The sequence below is a fragment of the Dictyostelium purpureum genome, assembly GCF_000190715.1.
Source record: "Dictyostelium purpureum unplaced genomic scaffold DICPUscaffold_107, whole genome shotgun sequence".
Lineage (NCBI taxonomy): Eukaryota > Evosea > Eumycetozoa > Dictyosteliales > Dictyosteliaceae > Dictyostelium > Dictyostelium purpureum.
In genome coordinates this window covers 6039-29891 of record NW_003519444.1, presented here as the reverse complement: position 1 = coordinate 29891, position 23853 = coordinate 6039, and the positions used below count along the sequence as shown (strand labels likewise).

Here is a 23853-nt window from a genome sequence, read left to right as displayed (position 1 = left end):
ATTTTAAAGTTTTTTATTTAGATCCATTTTGTAATTTTTTAGATTTCGGTTTTGATTTAGTGGCTTTACTAGTTTTTTTAGATGTTTTTTGTTTCTTTTTAACTTTTTCATCATCTGAACTTTCTTCTTCCTCTTCTTCATCGGTATCTTCTTCTTCTTCGGATTGTTCCTGTTCACTTTGTTCATCTTCCTCTTCTTCGTTTTGTTTTAATTTTTTAATTTGTCTTTTACTACCTCTTGTTGTTGTTGTTGTTGTTGTTGTTACAGTTGTTTTTTTTTTCTTTTTCCCTTTATTATTATTTTTCTTTTTTGGTGTTGAATTTTCAATGTGTTTATTTATTAATTCATTTTGTTCTTCATCATCGTCATCCAATAGGCTTTTATGTTGTGATGGTACCATTAGAGCTTCGATATCATGTTTTTTCTTTAATGTTAAGAGATGGAAATTTAATTGCTCAATATCGTCTTTGCTTTCTGGCTGAATAATTTCAATGTTACCATTATTTGCTAATTGAAGACATGATGTAAACATTCTACAAATTTCATATACTGGTGATTGCTTTGTGATATCTCTAAATGAAACCACGGCTTCTTTATTAATTTCTAAAGTTGGATCGGTATCTTCGTCGTCGAGGTTTTGCTCTATTTCTGTATCGTCATTATTATCTAGTTGGTTTGTTTTGTTTGTAGCATAGGGTTTCATTGAATATAAAAATTTATTACCATAGGTGTGAATATCAAAAGATGGATGGGAGTCTTGTTCTTGAAGAATTGGCATCAACCTATTATTCCATTCGTTTACTCTTTGTGAGAGAGCAGTCTCTCTAACGTATTTGGAAGCACTTTCCAAGTATTTTTCAACATATGATCTACATAATTCTTCATAGGTTTGTGTTGGTTGACTGTAGTGCTCTACTCTTGCAGAGTTTGCATCTGGAATATTTACATTGTCGAAATTATATTGATTACCATCGAATGGACCGTCATAGTGTTCAATAGTCGCTGAGGTTGGTAAACCATTGGCATCATCTTCATCACTACTATCATCTTTGGCTGCACCATAGTCACCCCAATCGTCATCCCAAGATGGACCATTTCCTTCACCATCATATTCACCATTACCATTTCCATTGCCATTATTATTGCTTGGTTCAAAAGTATTGCCACCATAATAACCACTTGTTCTACCAATATCCTCTTCTGGTAATAACTCTAGACCGGCTCCATTAAGATCACTTTCTTCAACACCATTGATATCTTTAAGTTTCTTTTTAGTTTGTTGAATATTCTTATTATATAGATAGGCCAACTCTTTAAAATAGCACCCTCTTAGAGGTAGTGATTCATCTGGAAACTGTAAAATGGACTCGGCTGGGTTTGACATTGATGTTGCGCTATCTGCTTTGATTGTATCTTTGGATTGCTTCTTTTTTTCACCTTCATCTATTTTCTTTTTTTGTTTCTTTTGTTTTTCGGAATCTAATAAAGCAAATGGTATTACGAATGTTTTGCCCTTCTTGAATGGTCTTTCTAATGGCTTGTTGCCGGAATCCTCAAATGGATCTAATAGTTCCCATGCATCTCTTGTAGTTGGTTTTGATTTCTTTGTGCTTTTTTCAGATTTCATTGGCCTTTTATTTGGATCTTGTTCACCATTGCTATTTAATTCTTTTAATCTATCTTCATCGTCGTCATCTATATCACCCATACCTTCATTATGTTCATCGTCGCTACTATCATCTTTAGCCTCACCAAAATTACCCCAATCATCATTATTATTATTGCTTATTTCTGATTGTTTATTTTCATTATTTACATTTTCATCAGTTGTTGCTGGTAATGATTCTTCTTGTTGTTCTTGTTGAAGTTGTGGAGTATCAAAATCTGGTGGAGTTATTAATTTGTTTTCATCATTTAAAAATGCCAAGCTTTGATCGTTTGCATTGTTGCTATTATCGTTATCTAAATATTGATTTTCGAATTGATTAAAAACTGGTCTTTGTAATAGACTTTCATGATCTAAAAAATCTAAACCCCTTAATACCATAGCACCACTTCTTGAAACTATAGCATCGTTCATTCTAAAATCACTTCTTTTTAAATCGTTGGCGTTATTATTTATAAATAATTGCTTTTTAGTATCTGGATTGACTTGTTCATCATCATTGTCATCGTTTAAACTATCTAGCATTGCTCTGTGATCATTTGAACCAGCATTATTCATTAATGCAATCTTATAATTTGAATCGTTGTTACTAAATTCAATTAATGTTTTACCTTTATTTTGACGAGTTGACCCATCTTCACCATTTTCTTCTTCATCCCCTTCATTTAAATCTATATTTTCATCTGCCACTAAAATATCATCTAGAGCCAAAAACTCTACTTCATCATCTAATTGAATATCTCTATCTGTACCATCTGCCATAATTGATGTATTGTCTTTTCTTTTTCTATAATAATAAAAATAAAGAAATAAAAATAAATAAATAAATAATTAATACATTTTGATTTTTAATTGCGATGGTTGGTTTATTAATAAATTAATTAAATTTCGTTATTTACCTTCTTTGGGCTAATAAATCCAATGTTTGAAATAATAAATTATATAAATATTCTACTTTTTTACTATAAATTACAGCAGAGCCTTGGATTAATAATGCAGCCTCTGCAAAATTAAACGATTTATTTTGATCTCCTCCATCGAACGTAAATGAGATTTTATCTAAATCAGATAAATAATCCTCCAATTCTTTGGATATATCAATATTCCAATTTTCTGCTAAATCTCTAATTGGCTGAATAAGATATGAATAGTCTTTTGATTGTGATATGCTTTCCATTTTAAATATTTATTATTAAATTTTAATATATAAATTAAAATTTATTAATTTATAATTATAATTATTATTAATAAATTATTTAATTAATTGTTTTTATTTGTTGTTGATTTTTATTTATTATTTTAAACTTATTAGCTATTATAAACTATACATATATTTAATACAAAAAATTAATAAATCATTTGAAAGAAAAAAAAAAAAAAAAAAATAAAATTTTTTTTTAAAAATTTAAAAAAACTTTTTTTTGGCGCAATGATTGGAATATTAAATTAATAATCCAATAAAATAAAAATAGAGAATATTATAATTTTAGAATTTTAAAATTACTTTTTTTAAAAAAAAAAATAAATAAAAAAAAATTATATACAGTATATCTAAAACTAAAATTGAAGCTATTTTTATTTATTATAATTTATTTAAAAACCAAATGCTATTTTCCAGTTTTTTTTTTTTTTTTTTTTAGAATATGAAATAAATGTACATATTAGTTTGACGGTGGAGTTCTACCACAATGGACGATACAATATCTTGAGCCTGCCTCTATAGTATTTTTTGAACAACGAGAACTACCAACATAAGCTTGGCATTGTCTATCGGGATCGTGTGCCAAACAAAAGAGCTTCCCAGTTTGCGATGCATAGGGACATGGTTTTCCATTTAAAAATTTTCCTTTACAAATTGCTCTATTTTTCTTTTTTTTTTTCTTTGAAATTGATGATGGTGTGAGTGGGACTTTGATGTGATTGTTATTATCGCTATCACTATTGCTATGATTATAACTATTATCATCATCGTCATCCCTATTATTATTGTTATTATTATTATTATTATTATTATTATTATTATTATTATTATTATTATTATTTATATTATTTATATTATTTATATTATTTATATTATTTGGTAGTGTATTGGAAGATGTTGAGTTATGAATATTTACAGTGTTTATATTATTATATGAAGAAAAGTGGTTATTATTGTTATTATTATTATTATTTTTTGGTTTATCATTATTTAATATTTTGATTGGTGTTATAGGAGGAGAAATAGTTGAAGATATTGAGTTTGATATTTTATTGTATAGTGGGTAATAATCGTTATTACCTTGAATTTTTTTTTTACTATTATCGATTATCCCCCCACGACGATCATTGTAACCGCCCAAAATACCTATAGATTGATTTATATTATTATTATTATTTATACTATTTAAATAGCCTGATTGATGATTATGATTCACCGTTATATTCTTATTTGAATCTATGCTTTGATAACCCCACATATGGTTAGTACCAAAAAAGTTATTTGTATTAAAATTGTAACCATCTGATAGTTTAATACCATATAGGTATGGAGTTATGGTTGGCATTTGAGGTGACTCATAAACATAGTCATCATAAAATTGATTGCTACTATTCATAACATTGGTAAAAATTGAATAGTAAAACTATTTTTAAATTGAAAACTAGTATTTATAAAAAGGTTAGAAAAAATTAGAAAAATAAAAAAAATAAATTAAAAAATAAAAAAATAAAAAAAAATTATAAAAAAAAATTTAAAAAAAATTAAAAAAAAATAAAAACCAAAATAAAAAATAGTTAATTATTTAAATAATAAAATAAATTTAAAATAATTAAAATAACTTACTTTTTCCACCAAATATATCTAAAACTAAAATTTTTTAATATTAAACCAAAAATTTAATCCTTATTAAAAAAATTTTTTGGAAATATACCAAGCAAGCTATCACCCCCATTAAGTCTACCCGCCCTAAAAAAAAAAAAATAACACAATTTAAAAAATTTAAAAAAAAATTTTATATTTTTTTATTTTTTTTTCTTTTTTTATTTTTTATTTTTTTAATTTAGAATCTGCACCACACAAATCAGTTTTAAAAAAAAAACACACAGTTAAATCCATTTATTATTTATATTTATATATATATATTTAAATTACAGTATAAACAAATGGAAAACCCAACAATTGAAGAAATGGATGAAAGCATTCCAACAACTAAAATACCATCAACTGAAACCCCTCAAATTGAAACAGAAGAAAACAAAGTAGAACAAGAAGGAGAAGAAGAAGATGGTGGCGAAGAAAGTGGTGATGAACAAGGATCAGAATCAGATAGCTATGGTTTTTCAGAAGCTGAGGAAGGTGAAGGTGTTCAAGTTGGTGATGCTATTGTATCTGCTGAAGATGCCAAAGATATTGTTAGAAGTGCAAGAGGTAAAGAAAAGGGCGCAGATGTTTTAATGGAACAAAAAGATTATTCAACTGCATCATTTTTATATGAGGATGCATTAAAAGAGTTGTAAGTATTGAATTTAATAGAATATTAATTAATAAATACTAATTTATTTTAAAGATGTGCTGTTTATGGCGAACTTTCACCAAGAGTTGCAGAACTTTATATTAAATATGGTAATAGTTTAATTTCAGCTACCAAGCAAGAAGAAATCGATAATTTCAAGAATGCTTTAAGCAAAACTTTAATGGAGAACCCAGATTTCGCCAATGGCAATATCCCATCAACTCAAAATAGCACCACCACTACAACAAACACCACCACTACCACCACTACCACCACTACAACAAACACAGCAGCTTCAGATAAAAACACACCAGATAGAAATGCAGAAAAACTAATTGAAGAAGCAGAAGATTTAGATGAAGAAGATGGTGACAATAAGAAACCAGATTTATCATCAAAAGAAAAAACAGAAAATGGTGAAGGCGAAGGTGAGGGTGAAGGTGAAGAGGATGTCAGTGCCGTTCAAATTGCCTATGAATCATTTGAAACTGCTAGAATTATTTATGAAAAAATGGCAAATAAACCACTTGAACTTTGCAAAGTTCATTTAGTTTTAGGTGATTTCTTTATTGATACAGGTAACTATAGAGAAAATAGAATATACATATATTAATGTGCATTAATACTAACCAAAAGGTATTCTTTATTATTAGATCAATTTGAAACCTCAATTTCAGAATATGAAACCGCTTTTAAAATTATGGAAGAATCTAGATTAAACGACTATAAAACCTTTGCAGATATCCACCACTCACTTGCATGTGCATACCACATTTACCATAATATGTCACTTGCCGAAAAATATTATGGTTCAGCCATCGATTTCTTAAATAAAGAGTTTAAACAAGTCCAAGATCAAATAGTCAGAGAGGATAATAAAGAAAAAGTTGAAGAACTTGAAAAGAGACTCCAAGATATTAAATTATTCATTGCAGATATTAATACCAAATTAATTGAAGTAACTCCAATTGATACCTCAAAAGAACCAGTACCAAAAGAGCTCCAACAAGATGAACAACAACCAGTGTTTGCAACTAAAGCTGCTGCCACCCCATCCAATCCAACTACTCCTGTTAAAACATTTGGCGTTTTAGGTAAAGCTGCCAGAAGAAGCACTCCACCACCATCCCAAAACCCCTCTGCTACTAGTACCACTTCAGAACCACGTCCAAAAAGAAGACTTGAAGATCTTATGGGAGGCATTCAACCATCATTCCCAAGCTCTTCAACTAATACTACTGAAGAAAACAATGAAAAAAAACAAAAATTATAATAATATAACAATAACAATATGAATAAATAAATAAATTAATAAATTATTTTTGTATATAAAAAAAAAAAAAAATCAATATATTTTATGTATCGATATTGATTTATTTGTGAGTCTTTTTTTTGTTTAAACATCCAATTATGTTTATTTTAAATGTATACAATTTTGAGGGTTTTTTATTTTATTTTTTTTTTTGGTTATAAATTAATTATCGGCTGTATTGTTAAAAGTATCTAAAATGTGGGCTGAAATATCTTTAATATCATTTAAACCTTGTAATAATGATTCTTGTGCTGAAATGTGACCTTTAGTTTGAATACGAAGATTCATTCTATTATCTGATGGATGTGGAATACTATAACCTGAAAAATCAACCTTTGGGCTAAATAATACAAAAATGATATTAATATTTAGTTAACTTTTTTAAAAATGGTCCAATAGATAATATATAATATTAATATTTACTTTTTCATTAAAACATAATGTAATGAATTTCCTAATGTATGATCTTCATCTGTAAAAATAAATGTTGCGCAATCTGGTCTATCTGAAATCTAGGTATAGAAATAATTTATTATTAGCAATTGGTTCTTTGTTAAATATATTATAGTGCTATATTAAATTGTGATTTAAATTACAATTTCGACTTTGTTAACATCAAATGATGGTGGAATGAATGAATTACATGAATCTGTAGCGTTTGGGGCTGATGCTAATGTCATTTTATGTATATTTTATATATGATTAATTATCTTTAAGATTTGTGTAAAAAAATAAAAAAATAAAAATAATTAAAAAAAAAAATAATTAAAAAAAAAAAAAAACGAAAAAATTTTTTTTTAATTTTTATTTTTTTTATTATTTTTAAATTTATTTATTTAAAAATATTTAAATTAACAACTGTTTAAATAAAATTCAAATAAATATATAATGACCACTTTCGAAGAAATTAAAGAAATAAATGGAAATAATATTGTAAAATTATATGATAATAAAAAACAAAGTTTATTAGATAAAATCAATAATGGCGAATTCATGAAAATTCAAGCACCCATGGTCAGATTTTCGAGACTACCATTTAGAATGTTATGTAGAAAATGGGGTTGTGATATTACATATACTCCAATGATCATGGCAGCAGAGTTTAATAGAAGTGAAAGTGCAAGAGATTCAGATTACACAACCAATCAATTCGAAGATCAAATGATTGTTCAATTTGGTGTAAATAATGCAGAAGAGTTGTGTGCTGCTGCTGAAAAAGTAGCCAATACTTGCTCTGGTATCGATATAAATTGTGGATGTCCACAAAGATGGGTAATGAAAGAAGGCTATGGTGCAAATCTTTTATTAAATCCAGATAAAATTTACGACATGGTTAAACAACTTAACAATAGAGTGCCAGTACCATGTTCAATTAAAATTAGAATTCAACCAGATTTAAATAAAACAATAGAGTTAGTCAAAAGAGCTGAGAAAATTGGTGTATCGTGGATTACAGTTCATGGTAGAACAAGTGCGATGAGATCATCACACCCAGTAGACTATGATGCAATTAAATTAGTTAAAGAAAATACATCACTACCTGTATTTGCCAACGGTGATGTTTTTACATTAGAGCAAGCAAATACAATCAAAGAAAAGACTGGTGTTAATGGTGTAATGGCCGCAAGAGGTCTACTTTCAAACCCAGCATTGTTCATGGGCTACGACAAAACCCCGATCGAGTGTATCGAGGACTTTATAAACATCTATTCCGAATACGGTGGTCTTCATCCAATCATTTTCCACAGACATTTAATCTACATGCTTTACGAATATCAAAATAAAAATGGTAACTATACTTTTTTTTTATTCATCAATCTAAATGACAATAGGTTACATTTACTAACAAATACTTTTTAACTTTAGAAAAATCAGAATTTAATAAAATAAAAACGGTTTCTGGTATTCTAGATTATATAAATGATAAGTTTTTATTTTAAAATACAAACATAAATAAAAATAGGTGTATATAAATAAAAAAATAAAAAAAGAAAAAAAAAGAAAAGAAATTAAATTTCCTTTTTTAATTAGATTCTATAAAATAAAAACAAAACAAAGTATGTAGTTTATTTAAAAAAAAAAATAAAAGTATAAAAAAAAAAGATAGATACTATCTTTTATTTCTTAAAACTTTAATTTATATTATAAAACTTTTTATTTAATTATTTATACATAGCCACAACACTTGTTCATTCTTTCAGCATTATTCATAAATGCCTTACTTTGGAAACTAAGATCGTCGCTTTTAGCTGCAATTTCTTCAAGCTTTTCGCCCCTTTGGCCCAATTGTTCAACTGTTTTTTTAACAATGGTAATTGTATCGTCTAAATTTTTTTGAAGATTCATCATTGGATCTGCTTCTTCTGGATTTTGGTATTTTAATAATAATTGATCTAATTGTGGAGTTGGTAATTCAGTATCTGCTTGAATACCCTTCCATTCTTGTTCTGGATGTGCCTTATAAAACTCCTCCATTGATACACGAATTAAATTATGTGCGACACGACTTGGATATTCTGAATCTGTTAAAACAGTGCAACCTATTCCCTTAGCATCTACTGTGGTATGACATACTTTTTGTGTCTGTGTGTGTTCCATACTAACTCTTTCGCCTACATTGGTTCTACCAGCTGTTTCTCTTGATACAAATAATGATACCTCTTTAACTGATCCTCTTTGGAAGAATCCAAATGATGATAACTCGTATACAATACTTAATAAAACTGGTTTTGAACCTTGTGCAACTTTAAAAATACCAATTGAATAAACTTTCATTTTATTTTTTTTTATCTTTTATTTTTTCCTTTTTTTTTTATTTGTTATATTTATAGTTTGTTATGTTTTTTCTTTTTTTTTTATATTTTGTATAATTATTGCTATCCTAGCTTTTTTATTATGTTTTTTTAATTAATATTGAAATTTTAAATATAAAATATAAAATACAAAATAATTTTTGTTAATTAGTTATTAAAATATTATAGTTATTCAAAATTTTTATTTGTGTGTATATGTGGTAATTTATAAAAATAATTTAAAAAAATTAAAAATATTTTAAATTTAAAAAAAAAAATTTAAAAAAAAATTTAAAAAAAATATTTTTAATATTTAAAAAAAAGAAAAATAAAAGGAAATTTTTTAACACGAAGTTAAATGAAATTTGAATTCCAATTAAAATTTTTTTTGAAATCAATAAATCATGTTTGTGGATTATTTTTTTAAAAAATTTTAATTTTTATAATTTTACATCTATGTTATTTTTATAATAAAATTATTTATTATTTGTTATTTGTTTGGTTTTATTGGTTTTTTTTTTTTTTTTTCCTTTTTTATTTTTATAATCAAATAAAAGATAATTTTACAAATAAATTAAATATGAACAAATTGGCTATGAAAAATAATTTTGAAATTCGACCAAAAAAAAATAAAAAAATAAAAATTAAAAAAAAAAAAAATTTTAAAATTTTTTTTTTTTTTCAAATTTTTTTAAAATTTTTTTAAATAATTTTTTTTTGTATTTTTATTTTAATATCAACTTTTGAATATCGTTGATTATAAATATAAATAATAGGCAACAATGTCAGTAGGTATCATAAATTTAAAGAACGATATTATTTTAAATTTTGGAAATATATATACATGGCATAGGTTTTTGAATATAGGAAACTATGAAATCTATAAAGATTTATGAAATGTTTCATTGCACAAAATTTTATATTACCCAACTCTTACAATTCATATTAAAAAGCTTTTACTAATTTTTATTTATGTTTATTTATTATAGAGTCAATTAGCTCCAATTCCAATTTTAAATCAAAATGCCTCAGAAGAAAGAGGTGAAATTGCTCGTTTAGTAAATATCACACAAATAAAAAATGATGAAACAATAATAATTAAATAATAATAATAATAATAAGAGTTAAAATCATCATAATAGATAAAAAGATATTAAAAACATGTAAAACTAATATTTTTTTTATTTTTATAAATAGTCATCATTTGTTGGTGCTATTGCAATTACTGATTTAGTTAAAACCACCTTAGGTCCAAAGGGTATGGATAAAATTTTAATTTCAGCAAGTAACCCAAATGAACTTATTATTACAAATGATGGTGCTACCATCTTAACAAAGATCTACATTGACAACCCAGCAGCAAAAATTTTAGTAGATATCTCTAGAACTCAAGATGATGAAGTTGGTGATGGTACAACATCAGTATGTGTTTTAGCAGGTGAATTATTAAGAGAAGGTGAAAGATTAGTTGCACAAAAAGTTCATCCACAAACCATTATTAGTGGTTGGAGAATGGCACTCGAAGCTGCTCGTGGTGCATTAACTACCTCAACCAATGACAATTCATCAGATAAAGGTTTGTTTTTTATTATTATTATTATTATTATTATTATTATTATTATTATTATTATTATTATTATTATTATTATTATTATTATTATTATTATTATTATTATAATCAAGTATTAATCACAAATATTATATTAACCAATAATTTATTTTACTATACAGATAAATTTAGACAAGATTTAATCAATATAGCCAAAACTACATTATCATCAAAAATTTTACACACAGAAAAAGAACATTTCGCCAACATGGTTGTTGATGCAGTTTTAAGATTAAAAGGTAGTACCAATTTAGATAACATTCATATTATTAAAAAGAGTGGTGGTTCATTACGTGATTCATATTTAGATGAAGGTTTCATTTTAGAAAAGAAAATTGGTGTTGGTTGTCCAAAACGTTTAGAAAACCCAAAGATTTTAATTGCTAACACTGCTATGGACACTGATAAGATTAAAATTTTCGGTGGTAAAGTTGTTGTAGATTCAATGACCGAACTCTCCAAAATAGAAGAAGCTGAAAAAGAAAAAATGTTACTTAAATGCAAAAAAATCGTCGATCACGGTATCAATTGTTTCATCAATCGTCAATTAATCTATAACCTTCCAGAACAATATTTCGCTGATAATGGTGTTATGTCAATTGAACATGCCGATTTCGATGGTATTGAACGTTTATCCTTAGTTACTGGTGCCGAAATTGTTTCAACCTTTGACCATCCAGAACTCGTTAAAATTGGTACCTGTAAATTAATCGAAGAAGTTATGATTGGTGAAGATAAAGTTATTAGATTCTCTGGTGTTCCAAGTGGTGAAGCTTGTACTATTGTCCTCCGTGGTGCCACCTCACATATCCTCGAAGAAGCCGAACGTTCAATCCATGATGCTCTTTGTGTTTTAGCTGTCACTGTAGGTGAAACTCGTACTGTTTTAGGTGCTGGTTGTTCCGAAATGATTATGTCAAAAGCTGTTGATGAATTAGCTGCCATCACTCCAGGTAAAAAAGCTATGGCCATCGAATCATTCGCCAAAGCTCTTCGTCAAATTCCAACTATTATTGCAAACAATGCTGGTTATGATAGCTCCGAATTAGTTTCACAATTAAAAGCCGCTCACTACCAAGGTGATATCAAAGCTGGTCTCAATATGAGAGATGGTTGTATTGGTAATGTCGAAGAATTAGGTATTGTTGAATCATTTAAAGTCAAACAACAAGTTTTAATCAGTGCTCACGAAGCTGCCGAAATGATCATGAGAGTAGATGATATCTTAAGAGCTGCTCCAAGAAGAAGAGAACCAATGCGTCATTAAATTAATTTTAATATGATGTTTAAAGGTTTGTTTAGAAGAGTTAATATCTCATTAATCTAAATAATTTTTAAACTCAAAAAAAAAAAAAAAAAAAAAAAAAACCCTTTTTTTTTTTTTAAAAAAAAAAAAAAAACTTTTTTTTAAAAAAAATTTTAAATTAAAAAATTTTTAAAAAAAATTTTAAAAACCCACCCACCTTTTGGGGGTTTTCGGTTTAAATTTTTTTTTGGAGGGGCAAATTTAAAAAAGGGGGGGGGGGGACCCCCAAGGTTTTTTTTTTTTTTTTTTTTTTTTAAAATTTAGAAAAAAAGATATTGTGGGTGGGAAAAAAAAAATCTAGAAAAGATTTTTTGGAATTTAAAATAAATCATTATGGCATAATAATAATCTTTTTATATCTAAATAAAAATCAAATAAATGTAATCAAAATTTAAAAAAAAAATTATAAAAAAAAAAATTATAATCTCAAAGTTATTTGTTCACTATTTTTTATTTTTTTTTTTTGCAATGTTTGTTGTTATAATAAATAAACAATAAAAAAAAAAAAAATTTTATTATAATAATTTCAGGATGAAAAATACAGTTTTTCTAAACCTAATAATAGGTTTGAAATGATTTTTGGTGTATATCAAAATCAAAAAAGAAAAATAATAAAAATAATAATAATTTTTTCGAGCACTGAAAAAACTGGATAGAAAAAGATCTTTTTACAACAGTGCAGTAGTTGCAATCCACGACTATTGCAAAAATAATATCAGTTAAAAATTTTTTTAAATAATTTTTTTTTTTATTTATTTTTTATTTTTTTTTTTTTATTTATTTTTTTTGTAATAATATCAGTTTGAAAAAAAAAAAGAGTAATTATTTTTGTTTTCAATACCACCTGTATTGTTTATTTTTATTTTCGTAAATTTTATATAGGATAAAGCAAAAAAAAAAAAAAAAAAAAAATATATTTTTTGTTTTACTCTTCATCATTATTATTATTATTTTAAATTATTTATTTATTTTTTTTCTTGTATATTATAAATAAAATAATAATAATAGTAAAGACACAGTTTAAAGATATTTAGCGATTAAAAAAATGAGAATAATATTTAAATTTATTTTTGTATTATTTTTATTAAATTTATTATTCAAAGGAAATTATGGTATAGATAAAGATTATCCACCAAAAAATGAAAGTGAAATTGTCATTGGTTTTGTGGCACCTATTGGTGATATAGAGTTCGATCAATATATAACTGGTGCAAAATATGCATTCAGTAAATGGGAAGAGGCATTCAATAAAAGAGGGAAATCTATTGTATTACATAGACTCGCTGAGGATACAAACGACATCCTTGACTCTTTAAGTATGGTTCAATATCCAGTTGCAGGTATTATTGGTCCAGCTTATTCAGGTTCATCTTCAACATCTTGTTTAGTTTATGGTGCTTTCAGTGTTCCAAGTATTAGTTTTTATGCCACTGGTACTGATCTCTCAAACCCAAGTTTATACCCATATTTCAATCGTGTTATGCCAGACGATAGATTACAAGTTAAAGCCATTCTTTCATTAGTAGAAAAGAATGGTTGGACCCGTATTTCATGTGTTCATACCAATGAAGATTATGGTAATGGTGGTGCCGATCAATTAGTTCAACAATCAAATGCCAGAGGTATTACTGTTAACACTAATCAAGCTATTACAGCAATCGATGGAGATGACGTCCCAACAAAAGAAGAGTACGATATTGTATTTGATAATTTAGCTGCTGCCAAATCTAGAGTTATTGTACTCTATGCTATTTTCCCAAAAGATTGTTTAGGTGTTTGGGAAAAAGCTAAAGAAAGAGGTTTCATGGGTAAAGGTTTCACTTGGATCGTAACTGATGGTTGTGCTGAATTAACAAATGGTTACAACGAGTCTATTGTTGGTGTTCTTGCTACTTTCCCAAGATACAATGCAGATGATAATTTCAATGAATTTGAACAATATATCATTAAAGAATCAGGTACAACAGATGGATCATTCTTTAAAGGTGCTTCATTCTCTTATGATGCTGCATTTGCCATGTTAAAAGCTATGGATCACGCTTTAGAAAATGGCAAGGATGTTTGGGAGGGTTCAGATCTTTTAGAATCAATTAGAACAATCACATTCGAAGGTATTACTGGTACTATTTCATTCGATCCAACTACTGGTGATAGACTTCACGGTGTTTTCTCTCTTTTGAATCTTATCGACTACAATAAAGGTTCATTCGATATCATTGGTTTTATCGATCCAAATAATGGAACCATCTCTTTGTCCCAAGATATTCTTTATTCAGGCCCATCATACGCTGTTCCATCAGATTATCAAGTAATTGTTTACGACAAGACCTTAAATATAGTTTTAGGTGTTATTACAGGTGTTTGCATTTTAATCGTTTTATTCATTGGTGCCGTCATTGTATTACAATGGAGAAAATTCCGTTACTCATCACCACTTTTCTGCATGTTCATTATTATCGGTGCTCTTTTAGGTTTATCATCAGTATTTGTTCTTCTTCCATCACCAACCGTTCCATTATGTTCAAGTTTCCCATGGTTACTTGGTCTTGGTTATGTTATCTTATTTGGTTCACTTTTCACCAAAACTTGGAGAACATGGAGATTATTCTCTAATGCTAGAAAATTCAAAGTTATTCGTATTACCAACCAATATATTCTCACTCTTGTAGGTGGTTTCATCCTCTTAGAAAGTATCTTTATGATTCTTTGGACCACCATCGATAGACCAATCCCATTAGCAGAACCAATTTACAAAGCTGGTGAAGCTCAACTTCAATGTACCTCTGACTCTGAAGCATGGTGGTATGTTTTTGTATTCTATAAAGTTTTCTATATCTTTGTAGGTGTATTTTTAGCATTCAAAACTAGAGATGTTGTTGATTCATTAAATGAATCAAAACCAATTACTTTAGCTGTAAGTGTTATCATTTATTTTAAATTTCATTTTTATATTTTTACTGATTTTTTTTTTAAATATTTAGTTATACAATTTAACATTTGTTATGATTGTTTCAATTGCACTTGGTTTCATTTTAAGAGATAATCCAACCGCCATTATTGTAATTCAAATTATTGCAATTTTACTTGGTTTCACTGTTACTGTAGCCGTACTTTTCTTGCCAAAAGTTTGGAAAATTCTTTCAGGTCAACAACATTCAGTCGACTCTATTGGTACATCAATGGACTCAATGGGTCGTACCACTCAAGATCAATCAAGAGGTTACACTACTCAAGACTATAATAATCAATCAGTTGGTAGATCTTTCTCAGCTAGTGCTCAAGGTTTCAACAATGTTCAACCATCTAACCACCCACAACTTGGTATTGTTTACACTGGTGGTGAACAATTCCCAAGATTATCATCACTATCATTAGCCTCAAAGAGCGAAGCTGAAATTAATGTAAATAGTGAAGTTATTAACAAGGCAAAAGCTTCTGAAAATAACAAAAATAACAATAATAACGATGAATCACAAGCTTAAACAATATAATTAATGAAAACAAAAAAAAAAAAAAAAAAAAATTTTAAAAAATACAACGAAAAATCACGCAATGACAACATCAAAAATCATGTCCAAATAAATAAACATCATTGGAACGTCAATCAATGTACATTATACAATATATATTAATTTGATTAAAAAATTATTGCTATTATTTCGAATTTTTTTCTCGAATTTTTTTTTTAAAGGTTTATTTTTTTTTTGAGAACAGATATCTTTTCGATTTTTTTAAAAATTTTTTTTTTTTTAAATTTAAATTATAGTTTTTTAAAAAACTTAGTTTTATTTATTTTATATTTTTTTTCATTTTTTTTTATCCATTTAGATAATTAATTGTATTGCACAAATTGGTGTTTTTACTGTTAATAATTTTTCATTTTTTTTTTTAATATATGTTTATTTTTCAATTAACAACCACTATATAGTTTTTAAAATAAAAAAAAAAATTATTTTTTATTTTTTATTATTTTAAAAAATAAAATTATAAAAACTTTTTTTTTATTTGTGTCTTTTTATAATTTTTAAAAAAAAAAAAAAAAAAAAAAAAAAAAAAAATTTTTAACCACAACACAACCACAAACACCCCAAATTTGCAAACATTTTGGAGAAAACTTAATTTGATTTGTATAAGAAATCTAATTATTTTTTAGATATAAATAAAAATAAATAAATAACACTCATACTCTCACACCCCACCCACACAAAAAAAAAACCCACACACACATTCATTCTCTTCAAAATTTTTAAATTATTTTAATTTTAATATTAGCTTAATAAAATTTTTTTTTAAAATTATTCATTTATTTTAAAATTTTTTTTTATTAATAACATTAATAATAATAAAAGAAATAATAATAAATAATAATAATTGCTATTATTTATAATATTATAAAATAAAAAAATAATAACTTTATTTTAAATTAAAAAATTAAAATAAATTTTTTTTTATTTTTCTATTTTTTTATGTTTGTTAATCTATTTATTTTTCCAAAAAGAAATAACTATTTTTAAATTAAAACTATCAAATAGTTTAAATAAGGAATCTCACATTTAATTTCAATAAAATTCAAATTAAATGAAATAGTTAATTAATCAAATAAAAAATCTATTCAATCCTTTTTTATTTTTTATAATAATAATAATAGTTTTTGTAATAATATTGTGTATTATTTTAATAACATAGAAATAAAATAAAATATAAATTTTTAACTTTAAATATTTAAATAAATCCAAATAAAACAAAGTTTTTTTATATTTTTAAATAGATATACAGATAAATAAAGATAAAAATAGATTCCACATAACAGTAATAACAATAATATTAATAAATATAATATAAAATAATATAATATTAAATTAGTGGTAATAATTGTAAAATTGTTATAAACCTCCTTACAAAAAAATTTACCCCTCCCACAAAAAAAAAAAATAAAAAAAATAATTAAAAAAAAAGATGTCCTCTAATAATAGTGATATCAACTGTTCAAGGGATATGCATGATGAAGATATGAATATTGATGTTACAGAAAAAGAATGGATATTTACAAATAAAATTGTAAATGAACAAAGAGATCATACATCAGATATAAAGTTTAATAATAATAATATAAACATTCATAATAGTAATAACAACAATTATAATGATACAGAGTGTAATAAGATTAATACTGGTAGTAATAACAATAATAATAGTAGTAGTGTTGATAACTTAATTAATGATAATAATGTTAATATATTAAATAATAAATTAATTTCTTATTATAATAATAATAGTAATAATAGTTCTAATAGTAATAATAATAGTAATAATAATAAAGATATAAAAGAAGGCGAGAAAATGAGGCCAATTGGTGAAAATATTAATAGTATTTTAAGGGATTTGGGTAATAGTGCCACACTGGATGAATGCACTCTTGATAAAAATTGTAATATTCATCACGGTAATAAAAAAGAATGTAATAGTAGTATTAATGGTTCAGACAATACAAATAATTCAAATAATAATAATCAAAATAGTAATAATACGATTTATAATAAAAGCATTGGAAATGAATTAAATGTTCTTCAACAAATTGCAGAAAAAGATAATGATCATTATGATTATAGAAAAACAATTACACCAATTATTTCAATTTCTGGCGATTTAGAAAAAGAGTTATCGGAAACTTTCAAGTCATCAATTAGTTTAAAAAAGGATAAAGTATTCATATTCAAATCAAGAGATTTTGGTGAAGGTGAAGGTCAAATACCAATTTCACTATCAGCACCAGCTTCACCAGTTACATCAGATGATGAGCTTGTAAGGGGTGATATTCACGATGTCCTTTTTGATACCAGTACACCGCTAATAATGAAAAGAGGTTTGGAAGTTAATGGTAGAGAAGCAAATCTTTTATTCAGAAGCAAAGAAACCGAGAATCCACCACAAGATTCACCAACTGTAATGCCAGATAGAATAGAGGTCAGTGACTCATCTTCATCAGATGAATCACCATTAACACCAGATGCTCCAGGTAAAATGGTCGTTACAGAGATTAGCGCATTTGAAAGCCCAGTTACATGTAAATTGGTCCAAACCCAAATCGAAAGAAAACCTTCATTTAGAAAAAAATTAAAGTTTAGAAGAAATTCGCAGCAACTACCAGAAATTAATATAAGCGAATTGGAAGAACCTTGCCATAATATCATTGAAGAGGGTAAACATTTATCTGAACAGGCAAACAAATCAATGAAGGTTATATCCGAGCTTTTAAATAAATTGTTCCTTAAAAAGAAATATAGTAAAATCGATTTATTTATGGGATTGGTATTATTAAATAGTAAGTGTTTTTAAATAGCTAATATTAGTATTATTAAATGAACAATTAAATTAATTATTTTTTTTTAAAGGTTATTACAAAGAAATTGTAATTAGAAACTGGGATTGTATGTCAAATAAGGAGCAGTTAGAGGAGGGTTTACGTTACATTAGATTTAGTACTGCTGCTTATGGTAGAAAGTTATATTACGGTTTAATGAGTTCAGGATTCATTAAGTTTTTAAAAGGTGTAGTTGGAACCGATTCCACAAATTTAAAAATTATTTCAAAGCATACAGGTGTGAAGAAAGAAGATATTATTACATCAAAATGGTTTAGTTCCAAATACAGTCCAGGCCACTATTTAGCATTAGACCACGAAAAGAAATCATTGGTATTTGTTTTAAGAGGTACTTTTAATTATTTTGATGTAATTACCGATTTAGTTGCAAAGTCATATCTCTATATGGATGGGTGTGCTCATTTAGGTATCTTGTTATGTGCTCATATGAAGATGAAAGAGATGTATGTGCTAATTAGAAAAACACTGGATATTTACAAAGGTTATAGATTGGTAGTTACAGGCCATAGTCTCGGTGCTGGTGTCGCTTCTTTATTCACAATTCTTTTCCATGACATGCATCCAGAAATCCCAATTCACTGTTTTGCTTATGGCGTACCATGTATATTATCATTAGAAGTCGCTTCACACCCAAAAATTAAATCATTAATTACAACATATTGTATGAACGATGATATTATTCCAAGACTATCATTCAACTCTTTATTCTACCTTAGAGAGGTTATAGATTCAATCTTACTCCAAAGCAAAACCAAAATTCAAAAAGTATTTCAAATTGTTTCATCAGGTAATAATTTGGGTCAAAAAATGACTAAGCGATTTAGTAAAATTTTAAAAGTTGCACCAACTATTGATTTAACGAATGTTTCACACTCACCATCTGACGAGCAATCACTTTTCCCACCGGGTAATATTTTCCGTTTAGTAAAGTTGTCAAAGGGTATCTATGTTGCAGAAGCAACCGATCAAAAATCTTACGATAAAATTATTGTTTCAAATTCAATGTTTACAGACCATATGCCAAATAAATATGAAAAGGGTATTACATCTGCTTTGGAAAATATTAATAAAGAGGAGTATACAAGAAAACCATTAAATCACTATATTGACCCAGAGACCAACAAAGAAGGCAAAGAGTCTATAGGTGATTTATTAGAAAAAGAATCCTTTGAAAAAAACCAACAATCATCTCCATCTCAATCAACACCAGAAATATCATTACAAAAAACAGGTGACATTGCAACATCATCAGGTGAAACACCAGGAACACCATATAATTTAATTAATATTATTCCATCATCATTGGGTGCTTCGGTAAACAGAGATGAAGAGAAAAAAGATACTCATAAAGATAAACAAAAGAATAAAAAGAGCCATAAATCAAAAGAAAAAGCAATTGAAGAAAAAGAAGAAAAAACTAAAAAATAAAATACACATACCCAAAAAGAACAAAGATAATGGAAAGGAATCTGCAGAAACAAACAATTATAGCAAAAATAATAGTAAAATATAAATAAATGTATAGATAAAAATTTGTATTACTTGTAAATAAATAAAATTAAAGTTTTTTTTATATATTATTATATATTTTCTTTTTTAATTATAATATCTTTTTTTTAAAAAATACTAGGGATTAGTATTTTAAAAAAAGAAATCTTTTTATTTATTTTTTTATTTTTTTTATTTTTTTATTTAACTATACAAAAATTTGATTTGATCCCAAGAAATATATGTACTGTATTAATATTTTAAATGTTAAAAAGAATACACCAATACCTAAAATAATACTCATCGGTAAAGCAGGTAATGCTTTTTTAAAAACAGCCAATAAAAATAATGTTAAAAATAAACCCTATATTAAAAAAAAGATTAGTAAAAAATTAAAAATAGAGAAAATAATTTAATAAAAGTACTTACAGTGATTATAGAAATAAAAACAGTGAAAACAGTAATAATTTCATATGAAGCAGCCTTTCCAATTAAAACACTATAGAAAACGAAATCACCTAATCCTAATCTAATTGATTGCTTTCTTTTTTGTGAAGATTCTGATTGAGAGTCTACATTTGATTCTACATTTGAAACAGTGTCGTTTGTTTCATCAATTATATTACCATCGGAGCTAGTTTTTAAAAGGGTATTTTGTAATTGTTTTTTCTTTTGTTTTTCATCTTTGATATACTTTGGAAGTGGAGGGGGAGGGGTTATTGAACCATCGGCACCATCTAATCTTTCTAAATCTACCATACCAACATATACACTTGCATTATATACCATTGCGGGTATTTCTTCTCCTCTTTTCTGAGCGGTTTCAATTAGAATTTTTAATGGTCCACCAGGACATAATACTGCGAAGATGTCATAAATTGAAACTACAGTTAAAATTCCCCATGTAGTCCAATCTGGAAGTCTTGAAAAAAATAATGCCAATAAAACACTAATACTTATTAAATATCCTTGATTCATTATTTTTGGGGCATACCAAAATATACATACAATACCACCAACACTGAAATTCCAAACTACAATAACAAATGTAATATAATCTAGTCCTAAATTAAGATATGCTAACATTACTCTAAATTATTTAAAATTGATTAATAGATTGTTTTTATTAAATATTTTTTATTTGAATTACTTACAAAAACAAAAAACCACCAAAAACCCCTAATAAAAGAATAGATGTTCCCATTAACCAAGCATATAGTGCTTTCATCATTTTGAATTTATATAAAACTACCATAATAGTTGTACTTAATATTATGACAGCTAAAAAAATTAAAGAGTTTACAAGAGAATCGAAAACCATTGTATCTGCCCCACCTGCGTTTGAAGAACCTGCCCCATCTGAATTATCCAGCGAGCTCGTTAAAGTAACTGTTGAAGATCCATTTTTACTAAATAAAAAAAAAGGTTAATATTTAATAGTTTTAATTTATTTTTCATATTTAAAATATTTACAAATTTGAAATTGATCTTATTGCTAAAACAACTATTATCATGGTAACACAAACTGGGTATAATATATTAATAATCATTTCTGAATAATCGACCAATTCTGGGGCTTCGAACTCTTCTTCGTCATCAAAATCTAAATCTTCACTATCATCGGTTTCATCGTCATCATTAAATAATGTTTGAATATTGATTATTGATGCTTCTGATTTATAAGATTTTGGAGTATAGCAGCCATTTTCACTTCTTTCTGAAAAATTTGGGGAATATAATGATGCATTGCTTTCTACAGAATTTCCTTTCATTAATTTATTTTTAACTTTGTTTTTATTATTGCTATTATTGTTATTTAAATTATTTTTACTTATATTATTATTATTATTATTATTACATAAGTCATATTTATTTTTATTTATTATATTATTGTTATTATCATTGTCATTGCAACTATTATTAGTATTATTTGTTTTTATTATATTTTCTTTAGTTTCTAAATTGTTTTTGTTTTCATTTTCTATATTGTTTTTTAAAACATTTTGATCTATATTTTCATTCCCTTTGCCTATATTTTCTGTTTTATTAATTTCTTCTATTTCAATTTTATTATTGATCCCAGTGCTGCCTATGGTATTTTCATCGTTTTTTATTTTTTCATCATTTTCCATCATTTTAAAAAATATTTATTGAATATTTTAAAGAGTTCTAATGATTATTATATGTTTTATTTTTTTTTTAAAAAATATTATTAATATATGACAATAAAATAATTGTTTTATATGATGTTATTGTTGTGAAATTAAATCATGTGTGTATAAAAAAATAAAGAAATTTTTTATAATTTTACAAAAATTAAAATTAATTAAATACAGAATTATTTTTTTAAAAAAAAAAATAAACTAAAAATAAAAATAAATATAAAAAGAATATTTTTTCTAATTATATTCTTTTTTTGTTGATATTAAAATATTACCACACATTAACACAAATAAACAAAGAAAAAATAACTCTAAATATAATTTAGTCTTTATATATTAAAATATAATAGTAAAAAAAAAAATTATTGTTTAGAAAAAAAAAATTTAAATATTGTTTTATTATTATATAGCTTGTTATTATTAGTTAATGTTATTATAATCAAATTTATTACTATTGGATATTTAATTAAAAATTAAAAAAAAAAATAAAGAAATAAAATTAAAAAAATTATATATTACTAGTTTTTTTTTCTTTTTTTTTTTTCTCTTTTTTTTTTTTTTTTTTTTTTTTGAAATTTTTTTTAAATAAATAAAATAATTATATAATTATATAAAAATTTTGAAAATCTATTGTCACACACAATAAATTGATTAGATTGTATTGGAATTATTAATATTTGATATTAAATAAAATCTGTAATTTGTGTATAGGTTAATAAAGGTACATACACCCACACCCCACATAAAAAATATTATTATCAATGTGATATAGTAGTGTATATAATAAAAAATGTACATATATGTAAACATAGACTATACTATTAATATATGTTTTTTTATCATTCACTAAATTAAAATAATTTTAATTTTAATTTTAAAATGATTGAAAAAAGTGATTGATATGGATTTAAATATAAAAATTTTAGTGTGTGATTAAGTGTGTGTTAGGGGTTGTTTTTAATTTTTTGGTTTTTTTTATTTTATGAGTACTTGTTTTTTATTTGTTTAGTTTTTTTTTTTGTTTAGAGTTTTATATATTAATTGATATTTTAAAACACTCTATATAATCATATTTTAATTGTTATTTTGGGAGGTTTGTGGGTAGGTTAAATATAAGTGATTTGGATATAAATTTATATGTGGGTGTTTGTTTGAAAAAAGAGGTGTGTGAATTTGTGGGGTATATTTGTTTTTTTTCTCTTTCTTTGTGATTCTTAATAATTCTTTTTATTAGATATTATAAATAAAAACACATTTAAAATCATGATTTAAATTTAAATATGATTATATGATTTGTGATTATATGGTAATATAAATATATATAGTTGGAGTTTTTTTTTTTTTTTTTTTTTTTCCTTTATTTTTTTTTTCCTTTAAAATTTATTTATGGCATGAATTATTTATTTTTACCCCGGGGGGGCTAAGGGGTTTAATTATTATATTTATCAATAGCGAAAATAAAATTGTAAAATGAAATTAGTTGTAAATTAAAAAAACAACAAATTTAAAATTTTTTTTTTTTTTTTATTAAATTTTTTTTTATTTTTTTTTTTAAAAAAAAACCACCCCCAATTTTTAATATTATTTTAAAGTAAAAAAGGGTTTTTTATAAAAAATTTACTTTGGAAAAAAAAAAAGAATT

The 23853-nt window shown here is 25.4% G+C and overlaps 10 protein-coding genes across 10 annotated transcripts; 5 read left to right on the top strand and 5 right to left on the bottom strand.

The window, feature by feature from the left end:
- Positions 1-13: 13 nt before the first annotated feature.
- Positions 14-2975, bottom strand: DICPUDRAFT_97786 (uncharacterized protein; the record flags this gene model as incomplete). The annotated part of the gene is made up of 2 exons (XM_003287626.1): positions 2566-2975; positions 14-2453 (listed from the first exon to the last, which is right to left on the bottom strand). Exons 1-2 carry the CDS (start codon positions 2841-2843, stop codon positions 14-16), a joined length of 2718 nt encoding a protein of 905 aa, XP_003287674.1. The 5' UTR covers positions 2844-2975.
- A 352-nt stretch (positions 2976-3327) lies between these two features.
- DICPUDRAFT_78524 (uncharacterized protein) lies at positions 3328-4263 on the bottom strand (the record flags this gene model as incomplete). The annotated part of the gene is made up of 1 exon (XM_003287625.1): positions 3328-4263. The coding sequence occupies one exon, from the start codon at positions 4261-4263 to the stop codon at positions 3328-3330; it is 936 nt and encodes a 311-aa protein (XP_003287673.1).
- A 547-nt stretch (positions 4264-4810) lies between these two features.
- DICPUDRAFT_151812 (uncharacterized protein) lies at positions 4811-6433 on the top strand (the record flags this gene model as incomplete). The annotated part of the gene is made up of 3 exons (XM_003287642.1): positions 4811-5160; positions 5215-5738; positions 5814-6433. 3 exons carry the CDS (start codon positions 4811-4813, stop codon positions 6431-6433), a joined length of 1494 nt encoding a protein of 497 aa, XP_003287690.1.
- A 201-nt stretch (positions 6434-6634) lies between these two features.
- DICPUDRAFT_32831 (uncharacterized protein) lies at positions 6635-7152 on the bottom strand (the record flags this gene model as incomplete). The annotated part of the gene is made up of 3 exons (XM_003287624.1): positions 6635-6812; positions 6896-6984; positions 7069-7152. 3 exons carry the CDS (start codon positions 7150-7152, stop codon positions 6635-6637), a joined length of 351 nt encoding a protein of 116 aa, XP_003287672.1.
- Positions 7153-7360: 208 nt separating this feature from the next.
- Positions 7361-8412, top strand: DICPUDRAFT_151810 (uncharacterized protein; the record flags this gene model as incomplete). Its single annotated transcript, XM_003287641.1, has 2 exons — positions 7361-8261; positions 8339-8412. The coding sequence occupies 2 exons, from the start codon at positions 7361-7363 to the stop codon at positions 8410-8412; spliced, it is 975 nt and encodes a 324-aa protein (XP_003287689.1).
- A 226-nt stretch (positions 8413-8638) lies between these two features.
- On the bottom strand, positions 8639-9247 carry DICPUDRAFT_151809 (uncharacterized protein; the record flags this gene model as incomplete). Its single annotated transcript, XM_003287623.1, has 1 exon — positions 8639-9247. One exon carries the CDS (start codon positions 9245-9247, stop codon positions 8639-8641), a length of 609 nt encoding a protein of 202 aa, XP_003287671.1.
- Positions 9248-10046: 799 nt separating this feature from the next.
- DICPUDRAFT_78519 (uncharacterized protein) lies at positions 10047-12140 on the top strand (the record flags this gene model as incomplete). Its single annotated transcript, XM_003287640.1, has 4 exons — positions 10047-10052; positions 10254-10322; positions 10462-10840; positions 10996-12140. The coding sequence occupies 4 exons, from the start codon at positions 10047-10049 to the stop codon at positions 12138-12140; spliced, it is 1599 nt and encodes a 532-aa protein (XP_003287688.1).
- A 1084-nt stretch (positions 12141-13224) lies between these two features.
- Positions 13225-15661, top strand: DICPUDRAFT_151807 (uncharacterized protein; the record flags this gene model as incomplete). The annotated part of the gene is made up of 2 exons (XM_003287639.1): positions 13225-15093; positions 15161-15661. 2 exons carry the CDS (start codon positions 13225-13227, stop codon positions 15659-15661), a joined length of 2370 nt encoding a protein of 789 aa, XP_003287687.1.
- Positions 15662-17135: 1474 nt separating this feature from the next.
- Positions 17136-19989, top strand: DICPUDRAFT_151806 (uncharacterized protein; the record flags this gene model as incomplete). Its single annotated transcript, XM_003287638.1, has 2 exons — positions 17136-18501; positions 18572-19989. 2 exons carry the CDS (start codon positions 17136-17138, stop codon positions 19987-19989), a joined length of 2784 nt encoding a protein of 927 aa, XP_003287686.1.
- Positions 19990-20257: 268 nt separating this feature from the next.
- Positions 20258-21599, bottom strand: DICPUDRAFT_87693 (uncharacterized protein; the record flags this gene model as incomplete). The annotated part of the gene is made up of 5 exons (XM_003287622.1): positions 20258-20413; positions 20479-20633; positions 20811-21139; positions 21204-21458; positions 21523-21599. The coding sequence occupies 5 exons, from the start codon at positions 21597-21599 to the stop codon at positions 20258-20260; spliced, it is 972 nt and encodes a 323-aa protein (XP_003287670.1).
- Positions 21600-23853: the final 2254 nt, after the last annotated feature.